Source organism: Notechis scutatus, chromosome 1 (genome assembly GCF_049901735.1).
Source record: "Notechis scutatus isolate UNSWTSFEM ecotype Mainland chromosome 1, rNotScu1.2, whole genome shotgun sequence".
NCBI classification, from domain to species: Eukaryota; Metazoa; Chordata; class Lepidosauria; order Squamata; family Elapidae; genus Notechis; species Notechis scutatus.
The window spans coordinates 332995111-333018741 of record NC_142009.1 but is presented as its reverse complement, the minus strand read 5'-3'; the positions used below and the strand labels follow the sequence as shown (position 1 = coordinate 333018741).

The window sequence follows — 23631 nt, the reverse complement described above, 5'->3', positions numbered from 1 at the left end:
GGTCATTTAAGTTCTCGTCCACGCCTGGCTGGGGAATCCTGGGAGTTGAAGTCCACAATACCTTAAAAATAGCCCACTTTGGAGAAATGCTGCTTTAAGCCATTCAATCTTGCTTCAATATATAACCCACCCTTCCAGCTCCCCCCTAAATTCACTGATCTATCCCCCTCCATGTGCTAAAAGACCGCCCTCCTTCCAGCTTTATTGCTCTTCAAAGCATATTTAGAACTCCTCTGCCCATCCCTCTGTGTGTGTTGTGTGTGTGTGTTGTGGTTCACCGGCAGCCGGTGCAGATAGCAGCTGAGTTGGACAGGGAGGCAGGGAGACTGGAGAGAATTTGGACCTGCATCCGAGGCAGAGATGGGGCCAGGACCATCTGGGAATGGGTTGCTGCCTCCGGAGTCTGGCAGCAGCGAGGCAGAGGACCCAGGGGAGCCTGTTCCCAGTGCGCGCATGCGCAGAGCTGCTAGAAGGCAAGAGCAGCTGAAGTAGAAGGGGCGACTTGGGAGTAAGGCTGGGAGGTGATTGGCCCTCCCATAAGGGATAAAAGTCAGACCTCAGTGACGAACACTTTGCAGGAAGCAAAGCCGTTCAATTCGATTCCGAGTCCTCCTCGAAGCTCTGTGTATTCTGGTCGGTTTTTCTCTGGTACTTTGGGTGTTTTCTGTTATAATTAATGTGGATACTTTTGTTTTTGGCAGCATTCCACAGCACTGACAGGCGTGGGCTTTTATCTTGGGGAACTGTTTATACCAGTGATGGCTAACCTATGACACGCGTGTCACTCGTGATACGCCGAGGCACTTTGACTGACACGCCTGTTGGTGTGGGGAAAACCTGCACATTTAGAGGCTGCCTGTGCTCTGCTCCAATCCTTGCTCCCTGCTTGTTGCATGGAGGCGTGGTGTCACGGCTGCCACGAGATCTTTGCAGCAGAAAACCAGTTTTAACCGCCATAAACTGAGGTTTGTCAGTTTCATTACCTCAGGAATGCTACAGGAGGAAAGGAGATCCATGAGGTTCACAGCCCTGTAAGGTGGCCTTCCGATCCCCACGTCCTGCACCTGCAGCCCTGAGACCAGGGAGACGAGTTTCACAGCCCTGTGTGATCACCCCAGCCCAGTCCGTCATAAACCAAATTATTGATATTTCTTGAAGTGACACACGACCCGAGGAAGGCTACACTTTTTCCCGATTTTCGACACACCAAGCTGAAAAGGTTAGCCATCACTGGTTTATACTTAGTTCTGGCTGGGAATGCAAGTCATTCCCAGTGTTGCAATAAAATAGGTTTTGCTTTAAAATAAGTTTGCATTTTAAGTACGTTTGATGAAGCCTGGGTCAGAACAATATGTAACACAAACCTCATCCACCACCAAGTTGTCTTCACTTTTCTCCCCATCGCTACCCTGAAAAAAATGAAAAGGGAGGGCAGAAAAAGAAAATTAATTTCAGGGTGGGTGGGCTACAGTTCAAAGGAGCAACCTGCAGAAGAACAGCAAAGGTTTTGTCCTCGACTTATAACCACAATTGGGACCGGAACATCCTCGCCAAGCAATGCGGCCACTAAATGAGTCACAACATGATTTTATGATCCTTTTTTTTTTGCCACAGGTGTTTTTTTTGAAACACATCAGTTGTGAAATGAATCACACGGTTGCTGAGCGAACCTCTGTACGTGTTAAGGAAATCACATGGTCATTGAGCGAATCACCGCGGTTGTTAAGTGAATGATATGGTCATTAAGCGAAAGTGGCCCCCCCATCTCTGCTTGTTGGAAGATGTCTGGGAAAGTTGCAAATGGCGATCATACGAACCGGGGACACTGCAACCATATCAAAAGCATTTTGTAAATATATATATAATGTTAAATTTATATTAGTTGCCGACTGCCAAAAGTTTGATTGTGTGACTATGGCAGGGGTCACCAACCTTGTGACCTCAAGGACCACCAAAGTCATAATTTTAATACCCGCAGACCACTAGTTCTCGGGAGGGAGGAGGGAGGGAGAGAGAGACAGAGAGAGACAGAGAGGGAGGGAGGGAGAAGGAGGGAGGGAGCGCGAGAGACCGTGAGAGAGAGGGGGAGTGAGAAAGAGAGAGAGAGAGAAAGAATTCTGCAATCGGTATGAAAACGGGGTGAGGGATTTTCCTGCAGACTTTTAGGGGGATTTTCCTAGGACTGTGTCTGCAGAATCCCTGGGAAAATCCCAAAAAAGTCTGCAGGAAAATTCCCCACCCCATTTTCCTACTGATCGCAGAATATCATCTCTCTCTCTCTCTCTCTCTCTCTCTCTCTCACACACACACACACACACTCCAAGGCAGCCACATTCCTAACCTGCTTCCCAGCTCCGTTTTCAGGGGGAGAGAGAGAGAGAGACTTTTGGCTTCATGCAAGGAAAGCAGCAGAAGCAGCAGAAGTCTTTCTTTCTCTCCTGGCAGAGTTTGGGGGAAAGGAAGACTTTTGCTGCTTTCCTTGCACGCAGCCAAAAGCAAAAGAAAGAAGCGGAAAGAAGCAGCCAGGTGGCCTGGAAAGTCCCCCCCCCCTCCGCCCTTTCCCCCCTCCCCTCACTACCTCGTGTTGTTTGCAACGCAAGAGACGCAAGCCTTGTGTTCCCGCAGGCCATGTGGGCGGCGCAGCCTTGTGTTCCCATGCTGCCTGGATTGATTGCTTCAGGGATGCTCTGGGGGGGGGGGGTGACAGTTCTCTGTTGACCACCAAATTTTCTCACAGCCCACCAGTGAGCTACAGCCCACCAGCTGGCGACCGATCGACTATGGGCATGCTGCGACAGTCGTAAGTAAGAGAAAAGTCACTTTTTTTTCAGTACCATTGTAATGTAAGTCGAGGACTACTTGTTTAATAACTGACAACAGTTCATTTAATGGTGATTCAAAGTTACAATGGCACTGAAGCCGCTGACTTACAATTGTTTTTCACGCTTACGACCGTTGCAGCATCTCCATGGTCAGGTCATGTGATCAAAATTCAGACGCTCAGCCACTGACCCATACTTACAACGGGTGCAGTGTCCCAGGGTCACATGATCCCTTTTGGCAACCTCCTGACAAACAAGAACCCAGGTTCACTGAATAACCGTGTTCCTAACAAACAACCGTGGCGATTCACTTAGCAACTGTGGCAAAGAAAGGTCGTAAGATGGGGCAAAACCCAGGGAACAACCGTCTCGCTTAGCGGCAGAAATCCTGGGCTCAATTGGGGTCATAAGTCGAGGAATACCTGTATCCCCGCCTGGGCTGCAAGTTTTAGAAGGGAGGGAAGATAGCCAAGTTTTCAAAGCAACGTTAGGCCAACCGATGACACAATCCGACTCCGTCACCCACTTGCACAAAATCTCACTTGCAATCCACTCTGCCGCGCCTATCAGCTGAGCTACAAACAAAGGGAATATAGGACAGGAAAGGGTGGGGCCGGGTGGGCGGGGCCAACTGCTGACCAGCAGAACCGGATCGCTAGAACCGGTGCGAACTGGCAGCACAGCACCACTGACTCAGTTCCACCCAACCCTCCTTCCCAAAGACTGCTGGCTCCAAGGAGGGAAGCCACTCACGTAATCCGTGCCGTATTCTTTGTCCGTCTTCCTTTTTTTGCTACCGTTCAAGTAATCTGAAATGGCTCGCATCCTTTCTCCGTTCGACAGCATTAAAGAGCTCTGCAGGAGGGAAAGCCAATGTCAACTCCTAAAATATTTCCCTGGCCTTTTTAAGAGTTGCCAGCGGAAAGGGAGGGGGGGAGCAGTGCGGCAGCTTGCAAACCGAAAGTGCATTCCATAAATAGTTTTCAAAGTTAGTAACTAGGTGACTGAAGTTTCTGCCACACAAAATTCTAACTGGAGAACACGACTGATGACTCTGGGCTATGGATGTATCCCATTGGAGGATATACACCCCGGGGATGGGGGAAAACCAGGGTCAAGGGTGACAATGAACGATGTGTCTCAGAGTCGGCTCCACCCAGGCAGTGCCTGACATGTTAACTCCCGATAAATCCTTTTGAAGTTTTGGAAGTTTGGCTCGAGACTCATGGTTTAAACGGGGGTAACTGGCGGAGCCCTGACAGCCGAAGGGACATAAACTTTCAGCAGCGTTCAGATAACACACTAAGCCAGCGAGTGTTTCCCCCCCACACCCTCAAAAATACAGGCCGTGTCTGACTTACGACCACAATCGGCTCCAGGATTGCTAAGCAAGGTGGCGGTTAAGTAAGCCATACCCGGTTTTACAATCTTTTTGCCCCCACGGTTGTTAAGTGAATCACTTTAGCTGTTAAACGAACCACGTGCTTGTAAAGGGAACTGGCTTCCCCCATTGACTTGGCATGTTCGAATCTAGCTGGGGATCTCACCAAAGTTGATCACAAAACCCCCCAGGACATAAATGCCAAATATACATGCTGATTTGCCAAGGGACTTGAATGTTGATCACGTCAAAAATTCTGGGGATGCTGCAACGGTCATAAGTGTGAGGAGCAGCCGTAAGTCACTTTTTTCAGTGGGTTAATAAACCGCTAAACCTCAACTTACAAACCATGGTTGAGGATCCTCAAGTATCTTATTGCCCTGTTTTGACTGTAGCCTAACCTGCTGTGAAAAAAATCTGTGGGTTATTTAGCAGAGAAAAAAAAAAAGAATAAGTCTATACAGGTTAGTCCTCGACCTACGACCACAACTGAGACCAAAATTTCTGTTGTCAAGGGAGGTCTTTGTGAAGTGAATTTTGTTCTGTTTTACTACCTTTCTTGCCACAGCTTTTTAGTAAATCACTGCAGTGGATAACTAATTGTGATAACCCGGGGCGTGGCACAAAGGCAATACAGTCAAAATAAGCAATAAGAGTCTTTTTATTATCTCCAACTTTGCCCCCAGTGTCCAGGTGCTAGAGAAAAACTCTCCCAGGAACATCCTTTAGCTGTAGAAAATTTAGTCCAAAACAAGGTACACACAAACTGTAACTTTAAAGTCCAAACAAGCCAAACTGAAGTAATTAGCTTGACAGGGCAGGAGCAGGAATTTCAGACTTGAAAGCATGGCAAAACTCATGCAGTTGGGAAGATGCATGGAACAAAGATAAGCCACACAATACCCAATAAATTCAGGCTTGCTCCCAACAGTTTGCTGCACACAGCTTGCCTTTTTTATACACTGTGCTCCCAGCTGCAGCTAATGAAGGGAATCAGGGCCCTTTCCTCCCCCGTAAGCCAAACAACCCACGTTGCTTTCTTCTCCATTCCTCCCTGCGTGCCCTAGGGCGAAGAGGGGGTGAGCCTGGGTCTTCCTCCGAATTCCCTCTCCCTTGCTCTATCTCTCTCCTGCTCTGCCCAGCCGGACTTTACCCTTCCCCAGTTTCTTCCACACTCCCTGTCAGCTGTTCGGCTTCCTCTTCCAAGTCAGATTCTGACAGGGGCATGACGCTAATAGTAACATAGTTGTTAAGTGAATCTGCCTTCAAAGTGTTGACTTGTCTTGTCAGAAGTCGCAAAAGGGGATCACGTGACCTTGGAACACAGCAACGGTCGTAAGTGTGAATCAGCTGCCATTTTGATTACATGATCATGGGGAGGCTGCAAACATTGTAAGTGTGAAAAATTTAGACACTTCTGAACCGGAACGGGAAGAAGAATAATTTCATTATGGGCGAGTTCCCAGGACATTCTCTATTAAAGCTAATTGCGGATCAACGAGCTTGTCCCTTATTTTAACAGTGGTGTTTTGTTAATCTACACTTACTGTGCGGGGTGAATTGCTTCACTGAGCAACCAGGGTAAAGGTACAATTCTAGATTTACACGCTTGAGAACATGTGGATTTAGGAGTGCAAAAGACTGGAGTGTGGATCAGTGTGTGTGTGTGTGTGTGTGTGTGTGTGTGTGTTTGGATAGAATCTGTAAACCTTTGAAAGGTCTGTTTAAAGTTTAAAGCTTCTCCCACACAAGTCACTTTTGATTTAAGGGCAGCCTCTGGGGGAATCAAACGGACGACTAGCGACTAGCGGGAAATGTGCACCCTAGCACATCACATCGCTGCACAACTTGGGTGTTATAGCTGTAACAAAGCAGAGACAGCAAAAGAGTGAAGGAAAGGGGAAGGAAGAGAAAGAAGGAGAGGGAGGGAGGATGGAACGGACGGAAGGAGAAAGGAGGGGGTCACACACAATAGATCAAAAAAGCAAACAAAAGAATGAAAAAGTGGAGGAGAAAGGAAAGGAATTGATGAAGAAGGAAAGGGGAAGAAAGAGGGAAGGGGAGGGGAATGGATGGGCCGGGAAGGGGAAGGGAAGGGAAGGGAAGAGAAAGGATGAGAAAGGGAAGGGAAGGGAAGAGGAAGGATGAGAAAGGGAAAGGAAAGGAGATGAAGAGGAAGGGAAGGGAAAGGGAAGGGAAGGAAAGAGGGGAAGGGAAAGATGCTCGGTAACGGATTCATACTTATGACTGTTGCTGTGTCCCAAGGTCATGTGATTCCCTTTTGCAACCATCTGACAAGCAAAGTCAATGGGGGAAGCCAGATTCGCTTAACAACCGGCTTACTAACTTATCCACTGCAGGGATTCACTTAACAACCAAGGCAAGAAAGGTCGTAAAACAGGGCAAACCTCACTTAACAAATGCCTCACTTCAACAACAGAAACTTTGGGCTCCACGGTGGTCGTAAGTCGAGGACTAGCTGCCCGTCACCAAGAAAGCATCCCAAATTTTGATCCTGTGACCGTGGGGATGGCTGCTTGGGTCGTAAGTGCGAGGACCAGGGGTAAGTCAAAGGGGCATTTTTTCCCCCCTCCTGCCAACCTCCTTCCTGCTTATTCCCAAGACAAAAAGGAAATTCCTCCCCCTCCAAGGAAAGCATTGATCGTTGTTTCTCCTTTTTGTGATTTTTGCCTTCTCTCGCTTTGCTTGGCAAAGGAAAAATTCTGCGCTGGATTGATGAATTCGCCACCCCGAGGGCACACGCTTGACAGAGCCTCCGAGTCGGAGAAACCTGGGGGCTCAGCCTGCAGAATCTGGTCCAGAAAGATCCCCAATTATCTGCATTCAGGACCAAAAAACCCCAAGGAAATTTCAATTTGTCAGATTTTTATGCAGGATGCTTAGTCCTTATTCCTTGATTGTCCCTAATTAGTTGCATTAAGATGCCAAAAAAACCCCAGCAAATTTCAAATGGTCAGATTTTTGTGCAAGCTGCTTAGTCCTCATTCCGTGATTGTCTCCCAATTATTTGCATTAAGATGCCAAAAACAGCAACTCTCAAATGGTCAGATTTTTTGTGCAAGCATCTTGGTTCTTATTCCTTGATTGTCCCAAATTATTTGCATTAAGATGCAAAAAAAAAAAAACCAACAACCCCCAAAACCCAGCAATTTCAAATTGTCAGATTTTTGTGCAAGCTGCTTGGTCCTTATTCCTCGATTGTCCCTAATTATTTGCATTAAGATGCAAAAAAAAACCCCAGCAAATTTCAAATTGTCAGATTTTTGTGCAAGCTGCTTGGTCCTTATTCCTCGATTGTCTCTAATTATTTGCATTAAGATGCAAAAAAAACAAAAAACCCAGCAAATTTCAAATTGTCAGATTTTTGTGCAAGCTGCTTAGTCCTCATTCCGTGATTGTCTCCCAATTATTTGCATTAAGATGCCAAAAAACAGCAACTCTCAAATTGTCAGATTTTTGTGCAAGCATCTTGGTTCTTATTCCTTGATTGTCCCAAATTATTTGCATTAAGATGCAACCCCCCCCCCCCCAAAAAAAACCCAGCAATTCCAGATTTTTATGCAAGCTGCTTGGTTAAAAGTCCCAAATTATTTGCATTAAGATGCAACCCCCCCAAAAAAAACCCAGCAATCCAGATTTTTATGCAAGCTGCTTGGTCCTTATTGCTTGATTGTCCCTAATTATTTGCATTAAAGATGAAAAAAAAAAAAACCCAGCAAATTTCAAATTGTCAGATTTTTGTGCAAGCTGCTTGGTCCTTATTGCTCGATTGTCCCTAATTATTTGCATTAAAGATGCAAAAAAAAAAAAAAAAACCCAGAAAATTTCAAATTGTCAGATTTTTATGCAAGCTGCTTGGTCCTTATTCCTCGATTGTCTCTAATTATTTGCATTAAGATGCAAAAAAAAAAAACCCAGCAAATTTCAAATTGTCAGATTTTTGTGCAAGCTGCTTGGTCCTTATTCCTTGATTGTCCTTAATTATTTGCATTAAGATGCAAAAAAAACACAACCCAGCAAATTTCAAATTGTCAGATTTTGTGCAAGCGCCTTGTTCCTTATTCCTGGATTGCCTCGTGTATATATATAAATAAATAAATAAAACTCCATTGGAGATAAACAGCCTTTTCCTAGTCTCTTTGGTTCACAGCCTCTCTTCCCTGCTGGGGGCTAGGCGGAAGGAGAAACAATTGGGAGGGGCAGGGTGCAGAGAAAGAAAGGAAGGGAGGGGGGAAGCAAAGATACTTACCGGCCCAGGGTCTCTCTCTGTCACCATGGCAACATGGAATGGCAACAAGGCAAGAAGAGAAGGGTTTTAGTGTCAAAATACCAAAAATGTCACTCATCCCGGCCTGCAACTGTACATAGAAAACACCCTCCCACAACGGTACAAAAATGTAAAAATTAAATTATCACGGGGTTGCGCTTCTCCGCCTCTTTAATTTGGAGGAGGTTGGGTGGGTGGTTCAAGGGCATTTGGGAAGGAGGAGCTCCCCCCAAATTGATGCATTTCCCCCCCTCTCCCTTATTCCTTGTCAAAATTGCACCCCTAAAATTATTCATATTGGAAGGCTGGCATTCGTCTCGGGGGGCCAGCAATAAGTGAGACCGGGTGATTAGTGTGGAAAAGCACTCTGAATTCTCTTCTCCCCGACTGCTGGCACAGGTAAACTTTTGCAGCCCATAATCTAAGAAATATGGGTAGTCCTCGACTTACGACCGGGAAAATTTGTCGCTATAAGGGGGCAGCCGCAAAGCGAAGCATCATGATTTTTACAGGCTTTTTTCTGGTGTTCAGCGAAGTGATGATCTCTTTTTCTTTGCTGTTAAGTCTGATTACGGGAATCACTGCGGTCGTTGAGTGAGACATCACACTGTAATGATCTGCAACCTTCCCTGTCAGCTTTTCCCATTGGCTTTGCTTGCCAGAAATAAGCTGGGAAGGTCACGAGGGGTGATCACGCGACCGCAGGACGCTGCAACCAACATGTGTGCCAAAGACTGGTCCTATGTTAATTTTGTTGGCGCCATTTTAACTTCAAAAGGTCTCTAATTGAATGGTCGTAAGTCGAGGACTACTTGTAGCTACATTGCAAATTGTCCATTAGTAAATTACCTAACGTGAACTAAATCAGAGGTGTCTAGCCTTGGTCACGAAGACTTGGGAGACTTCAATTCCCAGAATTCCCCAATTCCTGGAATTCTGGGAGCTGAAGTCCCGAAGTCTTAAAATTTGGGCACCCTTTGAGTTAAATACACTGAATGAAATAAATAAATGAGCAAGTAACAGCAAACTCAAACAGCTATCTAGCCAGCTGCTCCACATTCATACCTCTTTTACTTTTAGGAGCTGTTGACATTTTTCCCCCCATTACCCCATTTCTAAATTTTGATTGGGAGCCCCTAAATTCCCACCTTATAAAGCGCATTTCACAAGGAATACACACAAGCAAAACAGACTTTTTAAGATCAGTGCATTCTTTCAAACCGACTCAAAACACCAGTGCTGTATTCCTCAAACCTGGGATGCAGACTTCAACGTCCAGAATTCCCAAACCAGCGTGATTTTTCCTCCCAATATCAGACAATGTGAGCTAGTCACCTTCTTGGCAGAATCATTTTAAACTAGACATTCAACGTTTCTGCATAATTAGGGGAACCACAATGAAAGCCCACAAGTTGCAGCAATGTTTCTCGAACAGGGCAGCTTTTAAAGACATTTTAAAGAATTTAAGAATTCGGGGACCTGAAATTTATGAATGTTGGCTGGGGGATTCTGGGAGTTGAAGTCCACAAATGCTGGTGAGGGAATTCTGGGAGTTGAAGTCCACAAATAGTGGCTAGAACATTCTGAGAGTTGAAGTCCACAAATGCTGGCGAGGGAATACTGGGAGTTGCAGTCTACAAATGCTGGCGAGGGAATTCTGGGAGTGGAAGTCCACAAACAGTGACTAGAGCATTCTGGGAACTGAAGTCCACAAACAGTGACTAGAGTATTCTGGGAATTGAAGTCCACAAACAGTGACTAGAGCATTCTGGGAATTGAAGTCCACAAATGCTGGTGAGGGAATTCTGGGAGTTTTGTCTACAAATGCTAGCTAGGGAATTTTTTGGGGGGGGAATTGAAGTCCACAAACAGTGACTAGAGCATTCTGGGACTTGAAGTCCACAAATGCTGGTGAGGGGATTCTGCGACTTGAAGTCCACAAACTGTGGCTAGAGAATCCTGGGAGTTGTGTCTACAAATGGTAGCTAGGGAATTCCGGGAGTTGAAGTCCACAAATGTTAGCTACGGAATTCTGGGAGTTGAAGTCCACACATGCTCACTGGACAATTCTGGGAATTGAAGTCTGCACACTTTAAATTTGCCAGGGTTGTCCTGCTAGATCCAGCCTTCCCTCCCTCCCCCATTTAAGCAAATTTGATCGATCAGGAAAAATCTTTTATAGCTCACTCTCTCAAAGAATGAAGAACCAAGGTTATCTGGAAGAACCTACCTCGGTCGGCATCGAGAAGCCCTCGGTCATCCTTGGCAACCAGGTGGGCCTGCGTCCCCAATGCTCCTGACAGAGCCAGCAGCCCGGAAGCGCTTCCGAGGCCGGAGAGGCTGGCCGACTGGACGCCAGAAGGGTGAGGGGTCAGCGGGATGGGGGGCGCGTGATGGGAGAGGTGCTGAGCTTGGAGCTGGTGCTGGGGAGACAGAAAGGGATGAAAGAGCCTTAGAGGTCGACCAACCGTGGTTTTTTTGTATTGTTTAGAGAAGCGCTGTTTTGGTTCTATGTTTGCATGTTAACGTTTTGAAGTTTCCCTTTGGTATTTATTTGATTTCTTAAATCCTGCCTTTAATACTTTGTAAGTAACTCAAGGCAGCTAACATATCTAGTCATCCTTCTTCCCAATAATTTCCCAACAACAATCACCCTGTGAGGTGGGTTTGGCTGAGAGTGAGGAACTAGAATTCACTGTCTCCCAGTGACTGGCCCAGAGTCACCCAACTGGCTTTTGTGCCCAAGGCAGGACTAGAATTCACTGACTCCCAGTGACAGGCCCAGAGTCACCCAACTGGCTTTTGTGCCCAAGGCAGGACTAGAATTCACTGACTCCCAGTGACAGGCCCAGAGTCACCCAACTGGCTTTTGTGCTTAAGGCAGGACTAGAATTCACTGACTCCCAGTGACTGGCCCAGAGTCACCCAACTGGCTTTTGTGCCCAAGGCAGGACTAGAATTCACTGACTCCCAGTGACAGGCCCAGAGTCACCCAACTGGCTTTTGTGCCCAAGGCAGGACTAGAATTCACTGACTCCCAGTGACTGGCCCAGAGTCACCCAACTGGCTTTTGTGCCCAAGGCAGGACTAGAATTCACTGACTCCCAGTGACTGGCCCAGAGTCACCCAACTGGCTTTTGTGCCCAAGGCAGGACTAGAATTCACTGACTCCCAGTGACTGGCCCAGAGTCACCCAACTGGCTTTTGTGCCCAAGGCAGGACTAGAATTCACTGACTCCCAGTGACTGGCCCAGAGTCACCCAACTGGCTTTTGTGCCCAAGGCAGGACTAGAATTCACTGACTCCCAGTGACAGGCCCAGAGTCACCCAACTGGCTTTTGTGCTTAAGGCAGGACTAGAATTCACTGTCTCCCAGTGACTGGCCCAGAGTCACCCAACTGGCTTTTGTGCTTAAGGCAGGACTAGAATTCACTGTCTCCCAGTGACTGGCCCAGAGTCACCCAACTGGCTTTTGTGCTTAAGGCAGGACTAGAATTCACTGTCTCCCAGTGACTGGCCCAGAGTCACCCAACTGGCTTTTGTGCTTAAGGCAGGACTAGAATTCACTGTCTCCCAGTGACTGGCCCAGAGTCACCCAACTGGCTTTTGTGCTTAAGGCAGGACTAGAATTCACTGTCTCCCAGTGACTGGCCCAGAGTCACCCAACTGGCTTTTGTGCTTAAGGCAGGACTAGAATTCACTGTCTCCCAGTGACTGGCCCAGAGTCACCCAACTGGCTTTTGTGCTTAAGGCAGGACTAGAATTCACTGTCTCCCAGTGACTGGCCCAGAGTCACCCAACTGGCTTTTGTGCTTAAGGCAGGACTAGAATTCACTGTCTCCCAGTGACTGGCCCAGAGTCACCCAACTGGCTTTTGTGCTTAAGGCAGGACTAGAATTCACTGACTCCCAGTGACTGGCCCAGAGTCACCCAACTGGCTTTTGTGCTTAAGGCAGGACTAGAATTCACTGACTCCCAGTGACTGGCCCAGAGTCACCCAACTGGTTTTTGTGCTTAAGGCAGGACTGGAATTCACTGTCTCCCAGTGATTGGCCCTGAGTCACCCAACTGGCTTTTGTGCTTAAGGTAGGACTAGAATTCACTGTCTCCCGGTGACTGGCCCAGAGTCACCCAACTGGTTTTTGTGCTTAAGGCAGGACTAGAATTCACTGTCTCCCAGTGATTGGCCCAGAGTCACCCAACTGGCTTTTGTGCTTAAGGTAGGACTAGAATTCACTGTCTCCCAGTGACTGGCCCAGAGTCACCCAACTGGCTTTTGTGCTTAAGGCAGGACTGGAATTCACTGTCTCCTGGTTTCTAAGCCAGCACCTGAACCATTGTACCAAACTGGCTCTCTTATCTAATATTTGAGACTTTAGCACTGGCTTTTAATCCTTTTTCTTTTTAATGATGTCTTCACCATTGGACATTTTGGTAAGCCATTCCTTGACTAATGACCCCAATTGGGATCGGAACATCCATTATTAAGCAAGACAGTTGTTAAGTGAGTCAAACCTACTTTATGACTTTTTTTCATCGTTCAGTGCATTCCTGCAGTCGTTTGGTTAGTGATATGGTTGCTAAGTGAATCTGGCTCCCCCGTTGACTTCGCTTGCCAGAAGGTCGCAAAAGGGGATCACGCACCTCAGGACACAGCAATGGTCATAAATATGAACCGGTTGCCAAGCATCCGGATTTTGATCACGGGGGATGCTGCAAAGGTCGTAACTGTGGGAAATGGCCGTAAGTCCCTTTTTTTTCAGTGCCGTTGTAACTTCTTACAGTCACTAAATGAACTGTTGTAAGTGGGGGGACTCCCTATAATGAATCCTTGTATTTATGACCTTTGCAGGTCGATAAACGGAAAAAAATCCTGAGGAACGTAAGATCCGGTTTCTCATACTAACTGCTTCACTTAATAACTGAATCGCTAGGTCCCAATTCTGGTTGCTAAACAAGGACTGTAACGAACTGAATATATACTACACACTAACTCGATACCCTTGCTTCGCTACGAAACTATGTGGTCGGGCTTAGTTTTGGGGGAGGAAAATAAGGGGGGGGGGATTCTGCCTCTGCCTACCAGCATCCATTGGTATTCATCTGGCTAGCGTCCTGTCAGTGTGCGAGAGACTGGAGGGCTGTTTGGAAAGTGAAACAGTATTTGCTGTGTGAGCAAGGAGGAGACAGCAAGGAGGCCGGGCGTGGCTTAGCTCAACTGTTCTGTACTAAAGCTGGTTGCTGGTCTGAAACTGAAACTGAAACTAAAACTCCTCCTCTGCTTGTGTTTTGCATTTGGAACAGATATCCTTTCAGGTGGGGAGAGGGAATAGAACTTCTTAGCATCAGAGCATGTTAATAATATAGGAAATACTCTAAATGCTCTGGATGGTCATTTGGAAAAATCCTTTCTTAGTGAGCACCTAGAAGCCAAGAGGAACATACGTGCCAAATTTCAAGTCTGTAGGCTTTACGGTTCTGGAGATTTTGTGATGATGCGTGAGTGCTTTTTCGCTTTTATATATATATCAAAGAAGAAGATTGTGAAGAATATACACAATACAAAAAAGGGGGAAAGAAATATCGTGGCGCATTACAAATAACCCCCCCTGGCACAACTGCATGCGCATCACGCCGGTTGAAAAACGCAGCCCTGTTTGCATGGAGCCACAGCTTGGTTTTAATGCCTCCCCTTTTATGGTTTATATGGTTATTGCTACATTAATTTTTATTAATTAGATATTAGCTGCTAGGAGGCTTGGCAGCTGAATGGAAAGCAGAGATGAGCTGGTAGAAAGATAAGGGGACAGATTGTCAGCCACCCTGATTATCTGAGCAAGGCAGCATCCCCGGAGATTTCTGCAGGGTGGGTGGTTAAAAAGATAAAAGATAAAATGCAAACCGACCCTTCAACCTTACAACAGATCCCTCCCAAAAGGTACAGGCTGTCCTCCACTTACGACCGCAATAGAGCCCAAAATGTCTGTCTGTTAAGTGAGACATTTGTTAAGAGAGTTTGCTCCGTTTCAACGACTGTCCGCGCCACCTTCGTTAAGTGAATCGCTGCAGTGCTTCAATTAGTAACACAGTCGTTAAGTGAATCCGGCTTCCCCCTTCCCCCCTTGACTTTTCCCTTTTGAAAAGGTCATATGACTCCGGGACATTGCGAGCCGTCATAAAATGTGAGTCAGTATGTCAAGTGAACTAAACGGTGTTGTTTCTCTGTTATTATGTAATGCAGGGGTCTCCAACCTTTAAGACCTGTGGACTTCAACTCCCAGAATTCCTCAGCAGGCAAAGACCCCTGCATTATATGACACGGAGAAACTTGTGGACTTCAACTCCCAGAATTCCTCAACCTTCTGGGAGTTGAAGTCCACAAATCTTAAAGTTGCCACGGTCGGAGGCCCCTAATATAATGTATATGCATAATTTTGCATTTATTTGTTTGTTTGTTTGTTTGTTTGTTTTAGTTGTGTTTATGTCATGTATATTGGAGGTGGTGACCCTTTGGGAGCTGTAGGGAACGAAATTTCATGTCCATGCATGCCGATTAGTGTACATTCAACAGCAATAGCACTTAAAATTTTATACTGCTTCACAGTGCTTTACAGCCCTCTCTAAGTGGTTTGCAGAGGCAGCCCATGGCCCCCAACAATCTGGGTCCTTGTTTTACCCACCTCAGAAGGACGGAAGGCTGAGGCAACCTTGAGCCTGGTGGGATTTGAACTGCCGAATTGCAGGCAGCCGGCAGTCAGCAGAAGTAGCCTGCAGAACTGCCCTCTAACCACTGCGCCACCAAGGCAAAGTGACAATAAATTTATTCTTCTATTCTATTCTTCTATCCTGTGTAAATCACACGAGCATGGAGATGCTGTGACGGTCATAAAGCATGAAAAATGGTCCTAAGGGTGAAACAGGGCCACGACTCGCTTTTTTTCAGCGCTGTTGCAACTTGGAACGGTGACTAAATGAACTGTTGTTAAGCCGAGGACTAGCTGTACTTACGACCATGTTCCAAAGCTTCATCGGCTGCCCCCTGCCTTCCGTGGTCATGTGATCACATTTTGAACCCTGGGCAATCAATCTGCATTTACAGTTTATCTAGTTGGGTCATGCAACCCTCCCTCCTCCTCCTCCTCTCCACAAACCCCACTCATTTCTAGCCCTGATGATGTTACCTAGTTGGGTCACGAAACGTCTGCAAGAAAACAGCCCAACTCAGAGACCACCAAGGATGCCACAAATCAGAATATCCTCCATTGAATTAATACCCAGCGGCGTAAGACGGCTACGTCTCTTTCTCCCTTTATGTACCCCCAAAACCACCAGCTGGGACTTATGGGTCACCTTTGCTTGCCCTAAATTTTGCATTGGCCTTCCTGCAAAGGGGGAGCCCACCCACCCACCCCGCCCAACAAACCCAGCTCGTTCACCCCTCCTCCCCCATAAGAGATGCAAAGACACGAAGGAAGACCAAGACAATTTGAACAACAACGATAACAACAACAACAAAAAAAATACAATTTCCCAGGACGCAGCAAAATCCATCAAAGTTTGCAGGAGACGAGGCTCAGCTCGGTAAATAATGAATGATCTCAAAAAGAATCTTGCAAAAAATAAATAAAAAAAGGGGAGCGGGGTAGAAAAAGGATTCAGCCAGATTTGCAGCAAACCGGGCGAGGAGGGGGGTGTGTGTGTGTGTGTGTGTGTGTGTGTGTGTGTTTAGAGCCAGGAAGAAGCACGGCATCCATTAGGATCCGATTTAGACAGCAGGGCCTTCTCTCCCACCCTCGATTACGGCCCTCAAATCAAATATTAAAGAAAAAGCAACCGTTGAGTCGCCACAAAGGCCTCGGGGCAATTGCACTGGAGGCAGCTTCGTTGGCAATTTCCGAGGGCATAAAAAAAAAAACACCTCCCTCGTTTCCCACCACCACCCCGTATATACGATGCGCAAAGCAGAGCGTTCAAAAATACAAGGCATTCTTAGATTTTTTTTAAAAAAGGAGGGGGGGATTTTTAAACCGCCGGAAATCGTCAACGCGACCGATCCGAGTGACGTTCCTTTGGACACCGCCAGCATTTTGCAAGAGCAAATGAGGAGAAGAAATACGGAAGGTCCTCGGCTTACGACCGCAATTGGGGTCGGAGTTTACTAGGTAGTATATATTGGAGGGGGTGACCCTTCTGAGGGCTGGAGGCAGCGAAATTTGATTTTAATGCATGCCGATTAGTGTATGTTCGAAGTGACAATAAAGTTATTATTCTATTCTATATTTTATTCTATACTCTATTCTATTCGGCATTCTTTTCTCTTCTCTATTCTAATCCTGCCTAAAGCAGGGGGTTGGACTAGAAGACCTCCAAGGTCCCTTCCAACTCTGTTATTCTATTCTATTCTATTCTATTCTATTCTATTCTATTCTATTCTATTCTATTCCATTCCATTCCATTCCATTCTAATTCTAATTCTAATTCTATCCTATCCTATATTCTATTCTATTCTGTAATCCTATTCTATTCTCTATATTGTATTGCATTCTATTCTTTTCTTCAGAGTGTCATGGAATTAATCTATGTATATAAAAGCGAAATACCACTCACACATCATCACAAAATCTCCAGAACCGCAAAGCCTACAAACTTGAAATTTGGCATGTATCTTCCTTTTGGCTTCCAAGTGCTCACTAAGAAAGGATTTTTCTAAATGACCATCATCAGAGCATTAGTATTTCCTATATTATTATCATTAACATGCTCTGATGCTAAGGAGTTCTACTCCCCCTCCCCACCTGAAAAGAAATCTGTCCCAAATGCAAAACACAAGCAGAGGAGAGGAGGTTCAGTTTCAGAGCACCAAGCAGCTTTAGTACAGAACAGTTGAGCTAAGCCACGTCCAGGCTCCTTGCTGTCTCCTCCTTGCTCACACAGCAAATACTGTTTCACTTTCCAAACAGCCCTCAACTCTCAAACACTGACAGGATGCTAGCCAGATGAATACCGATGGATGCTGGTAGGCAGAGGCACAATTTTTTCCCCCTTATTGGGGAAAACTGCTTTCTACACGGGACTTGTAACCCTGGGCTCAAAATCTGAGTTTTGGTGGCTGGCCAAGACGCGTGAAACCGCAGGAAAAATAACAGCCAAGATCATAAAATCAGTCCTCGAATTATGACCATCAAAGGAGTCTGACCACTGTGGCTTATGACAGATGCAGTGTCCGGAAGTTACGTGACTCCCTTCTGACCGGCAAAAGTCCATGGGGAAAAGCAGATTCACTTAACCGTGTTACTAACTTAACAGCTAGGGGGGTTCGCTTAACAACGGTGACAAGAAAGTTCGTAAAGTGGAGCAAAACTCACTTAACCAATTTCTCACTTAGCGATGTATGTTTTGGGCTCAACGGTGGTCATAAGTCGAGGACTCCCTACTGGTGAAAAAGGTTGTAATTCATGATCACACACAACCTTCTGCACTATGCAGGAAAAAAAAAAGCATTCTAAAGTCGTGGAGTTGGAAGGTTCCCTAAAGATCATCTAGTCCAGCCCTTGAGGGGAGCGTGCGGAAAAAAAAAATACAGAATTCTAAAATAGTGAAGCCGAAAGGCATCCTAAAGATCATCTAGTCCAACCTTTTGCACTCTGCAGAAAAGAAGCATTCTAAAGTCGTGGAGTTGGAAGGTTCCCTAAAGATCATCTAGTCCAGCCCTTGAGGGGAGTGTGCAGGAAAAAAAAATACAGAATTCTAAAATAGTGAAGCCGAAAGGCATCCTAAGGATCATCTAGTCCAACCTTTTGCACTCTGCAGAAAAAAAGCATTCTAAAGTCGTGGAGTTGGAAGGTTCCCTAAAGATCATCTAGTCCAGCCCTTGAGGGGAGTGTGCAGAAAAAACAACAACAGAATTCTAAAATAGTGAAGCCGAAAGGCATCCTAAAGATCATCTAGTCCAACCTTTTGCACTCTGCAGAAAAAAAGCATTCTAAAGTCGTGGAGTTGGAAGGTTCCCTAAAGATCATCTAGTCCAACCTTTGTGCTTCCCAGAAAACCAATTCAGTCACAGAAGTGGCCGTCTGTCTCTTCAAAAGCACCAGAGTTTCTCAACACCTAGAAGTAAAGTTGTCTAATCTTGTACAACTCCCAGCAATGAGAAATTACACCTTAAACACAGAGAAGTGTGCCAGAGAAGTGTCAAATGATCCAGATTTGCCAAAAACCACAATTAGTCTCTTTGAAAACCTCAACAGGAGACAGAAAAGGGAGTCCTACGTACCCCGATTGCCACATTCAGTTCTGCCACCGTCACCTGCTTGGCCCGCTCCACCGCCTGGACTACTTGTTGTTGGTGCTACCGAAAAACAAAAGGGGTGAGAAACATGATTATCATTCACAAAACTTTGGATACTCTGAGTCTATTTTAAATCATCATAGTGGTGGGTTTATCTTTCTCCTTTACGTCCAAGATGCCCAGAATCACTTCATAGACTAGAACTCCCAGTCTCCTGGTGATTGGCTCAAAGTCACCTGACTGCCATTCATCCCTTAAGGCAGGACTAGAACTCCCAGTCTCCTGGTGATTGGCTCAAAGTCACCCAGCTGGCTTTCATTGCTAAGGCAGGACTAGAACTCCCAGACTCTTCGTGATTGGCTCAAAATCACCCGACTGGCATTCATCCCTTAAGGCAGGACTAGAACTCCCAGTCTCCTGGTGATTAGCTCAAAGTCACCCAGCTGGCTTTCATTGCTAAGGCAGGACTAGAACTCCCAGACTCTTCGTGATTGGCTCAAAGTCACCTGACTGGCATTCATCCCTTAAGGCAGGACTAGCACTCCCAGTCTCCTGGTGATTAGCTCAAAGTCACCCAGCTGGCTTTCATTGCTAAGGCAGGACTAGGACTCCCAGGCTCCTGGTGATTGGCTCAAAATCACTCAGCTGGCTTTCATCCGCTAAGGCAGGACTAGGACTCCCAGTCTCCTGGTGATTGGCTCAAAATCACCCAGCTGGCATTCATCCCTTAAGGCAGGACTAGGACTCCCAGTCTCCTGGTGATTGGCTCAAAATCACCCGACTGGCATTCATCCCTTAAGGCAGGACTAGAACTCCCAGTCTCCTGGTGATTGGCTCAAAGTCCCTCAGCCAGCTTTCATGGCTAATGTAGGATTTGAACTCATGATCTCTCGCTTTGTAGCCTGGTGCTTTAACCACTGGACCAAACTATGAACCTACATGCTGAGATTGGATCACGTTGGATCTGGGGACAAAACCCAGCAATAAGGGTAATTCATTGTTTCAAGAACGTATTTCAAAATAAACTTGAAATTAAATAAGTCCCAAGTCACCCAAGCTGGCTTTTGTACCTAAGGCAGGACTTGAACTCATTGTCTCCTCATGATGGGTCCAAAGTCACCCAGCTGGCTTTCATGTCTCTAGCTTTGGTGCCTTCATCAGTGAACCAAACTGGTTCCCACCATGTTTTCGGGTTTTTTTTTAAATCTGAGAATCTTACTGAAGGTAGGAGACGGGAGAAAGGAATGACACTGGAATGACACTCACCTCCTGAGACAGGAAAGGGATGAGCTGAGCACAGATGACATTCAGCCGCTTGGCAATCTCCGTCTGCAAGGGGAAAAAGGGCAGGAGGAAAGGAAAACGCCATTACAGTATATCCGCCTGAATTCCCACAGAACAGAAGAGAAATAGAAATGGCAATGGAATGGAATAGAATAGAATAAAAAAGATGGAATGCAATATGCAATATGCAATATGGAATGGAATAGAAAAGATGGAATGGAATATGGAATATGGAATAGAATGGAATGGAATATGGAATAGAATGGAATAATAGAACGGAACGGAACGGAACAAACAGAGTTGGAAGGGAATTTTGTAGGCCGTGTGCAGCCCTCTGCCAGCCTAAACAGGCCCCCAAGCTCCGTTTTCGCTTACAGAAGGGCTAGCAAAACAAACTAAAAACAAAAGGAAAAACGTTTCCCCTTTTGCATTTGAGCACGCAAGAAGGGACAGAAAAGGAGAAAGGGAAAGAGGAAAAACAAAAGAAAAAGATGGGAAGATGGGAAGAGATCAAGGAAGAAAAAAAGAAGGGAAGAGGGGAAGGAAGAAGACAGGAGAAGGAAGACGGAAGGAAAAAGGAGAAAAGGGAAGGAAGGAAGGAAGGAAGGAAGGAAGGAAGGAAGGAAGGAAGGAAGGAAGGAAGGAAGGATTATAATGAGAGGGAGGGTCTGATGGAAGTCTTGCCTTAGCAATTGGCTACCACAGGTGCCCCCAATATGAGTGACGAGAAGTTGGCCACGCCCACCCTGCCCCCTCTGAGGTCAAACACAACCCTGATGCGGCCGGCCCTCAATGAAATCAAGTTCGACACCCCAGCCCTACACCACTTCTGACAGATGGCCGTCCAATCTCTTCCTAAAAGCCTCCAGTGATGAAGCTCCGCAATTTCCGAAGGCAACTTCTGTTCCATCGGTTGATTTTTTTCTCACTGTCAAGGAAATTTCTCCTTCGATTTCTAGCGCTTATCTCAGGGTGTCCAACCTTGGCAACTTTAAGACTTGTGGACTTCAACTCCCAGAATTCCTCAGCCAGCAAAGCTGGCTGAGGAATTCTGGGAGTTGAAGTCCACAAGTCTTAAAGTTGCCAAGGTTGACACCCTGGCTTATCTGCGTTTGAAACCAAGCTGCGCCTCGTCTTCGTTCACCTCGGCGCTTGGCCGATTTTCGCCCGCTTGTCAACCAGATAGAAAGGCACTCCTTCCCACTGCCTTTCTCTAGGACCTTGGGTTCAACTTCTTAGTACTCCTCAGATTACGACCGGACCGACCGTCATGGAGCCAGCCCATCACGGTTGTAAAGTCACGACGGCTATAAAACAACCCCAGGGGTCAGATTCCGTTGCCGGTCACAACGATTCCAGGAGTGATTTTATGATCTCAGCTGTTATTTTCCTTGGCTAGCCACCAAACTCAAGATACTGAGCCGAGGGTTACAAGCCCCTTGTAGAGAGCAATTTGATTCCTCCCAATGAAATAAACTGAATTAAATTTATTGGAAGTAAATCAATTTGAAATAAGCAACACCAGCGTCGGTCAGCTTCAAAGTTCAAATCGGCAAAAATAAAAATGAAATAAAATACACATCGGAAGCCTGGCTTTCCTGTAAGATCTATATTATTTCTATAATTCCATGGTATTCTAATCCCCAAATCAAAGTTTTGTTTCTCTCTGTTTCTCGCAAATACAGGTAGTATTCGACTTACGGCCACAACGGAGCCCACCATTTCTAAGTTGCTAAGTGAGACAAATAGCTGTTAAACAAGTTTCGTCCCATTTTATCACCTCTCTAAGGGACACAGTGGCTAAGACGTTCAGGACTGCCTGTGTAGCCTTGTGCTTGATGCTACAAGGCTAAATGTGTGCCTAAAAATGAAGAAGGGGATGCAGTGGTGGCTCAGTGGCTAAGATGCTGAGCTTGTCGATCAGAAAGGTTCGGCAGTTCAGCGGTTCGAATCCCTAGCACCGCGTCATGGAGTGAGCTCCCATTACTGGTCCTAGCTTCTGCCAACCTAGCAGTTTGAAAGCATGTAAAAAATGCAAGTAGAAAAATAGGAACCCCCTTTGGTGGGAAAGGAACAGCTTTCTGTGTGCCTTCGGGCGTTTAGCCATGCCGGCCACATGACCACGGAGACGTCTTCAGACAATGCTGGCTCTTCAGCTTTGTAACGGAGATGAGCACCGCCCGCTAGAGCCGGTAATGACTAGCACGGATGTGCGAGGGGAATCTTTACCTTTATAAACCTCTCTTGCCACGATTGTTAAGCGACTCGCTGTGGCCGTTCAGTTAGTAACATGGTTGTTAAGTGAATCTGCCTTCCCCAGTTGACTTTGCTTCTCAGAAGGTGGCAAAAGGCCACATGACTCCCGAGACGCTGCAACCGTCATAAATATGAGTCAATTGCAAAGGATCTGAATTTTTCATCACGTGACCCCTTGGGAGAAATGTTGCAATGGTCGGTCGGTCAGCAGGAAAAATGATCATAAATCACTTTTTCCGGTGCCGTTGTAACTTCAGTCGCTAAACGAACGGTTGCAACTTGAAGCCTCCCTGCATTTCGTTCCCCTTGCCAGGAGTGAAATTAAGCCACTGCTTGGAAGTTCTCCAAACACAAAACTTTTGCCGGGGTCTGCACCAGTGATTTCAAGGAGTAGAGGACTTCTGAGCATGCACAGAGCGCCTGGCTCTCATCGGTCTCTATTTCCCCATGGAAACCCTCCAAAGCATTGAAAACTGGGCAGGAAAGGTTTAGTTTAGTTTTAGTTTATAGTTTATTGTCATTGCACCTGGTTCAACGAAATCAAACACCATCTTCAAACACACATCCTTCACCCTCTTACACACCGAATCGAAAACCCTTGACACCGCACCAACACTGCACTATACCATAGAATTCAAAAGAGCTACTGCCCTGGGATAGAAGCTGTTTTTCAGCCCATTGGTCCTTGTTTTTATTATCCAGTACTGTCTGCCAGATGGTAATAGTTCAAAAATAAAAATAAAAATAAAGGGTGCCCAGGATGAGATGGATCTTTGAGAATGTTTTGAACTTTCTTAAGGCAGCAAACTTTTTAATTTTTACCCTCCCTATTAGCATCTGCATTCATTTTACCGGGGAATATAAAGCTTCTGGTTCTTTCTTTTTTTAAAAAAAAGATAGCACTTGCCAGGAAAAAAAAAAGAGAGAGAGAGAGAAGGAGAAAGGAGAGTAACGGAGACAGTAAGTACTTTCTGGGAAAAAAATTTAATTCTCTCCTGGGGGATGCATAATGGATTTGCCTTTCTAATGCACTTGTGGCCAGGCACCTCCGGTGGAGGGGAGGACAGGAGGGGGGGGGGCGCAAGGGGGAAACTGTCTCCAATTCACTCGCAGCTCGTTAATGTTCAATTTAGTGGCCTCTTAACGCTCGCCCGGATGAGAAAAAACGATCAAACCGCCTGCCCAGATTTCCTGCTCCTTTTTAGAAAGCTGCTGGCCGGGCTTCCGTCCGTCCTCTCTTCCACAGCATGCAAAGCAGAAGCAACACACAAATAGACACAAACATAACACACAAATAGACACAAGCATAACC

The 23631-nt window shown here is 46.1% G+C and overlaps 1 protein-coding gene across 3 annotated transcripts in view; it reads right to left on the bottom strand.

Moving 5' to 3' along the window:
• LOC113429586 (transducin-like enhancer protein 1) overlaps positions 1-23631 on the bottom strand; it is a 69097-nt gene that overhangs the window by 20947 nt on the left and 24519 nt on the right. For 2 of the 3 annotated variants that reach the window (XM_087952744.1, XM_087952745.1), the window contains 6 exons: positions 20046-20108; positions 18765-18839; positions 10722-10914; positions 8474-8490; positions 3576-3677; positions 1365-1409 (listed from right to left, as the gene is read on the bottom strand). In XM_087952744.1, coding sequence (XP_087808870.1) covers positions 1365-1409; positions 3576-3677; positions 8474-8490; positions 10722-10914; positions 18765-18839; positions 20046-20108 — 495 coding nt within the window. The remainder of the gene's footprint in view (positions 1-1364; positions 1410-3575; positions 3678-8473; positions 8491-10721; positions 10915-18764; positions 18840-20045; positions 20109-23631) is intronic. The other variant, XM_087952746.1, reaches the window with a different exon arrangement.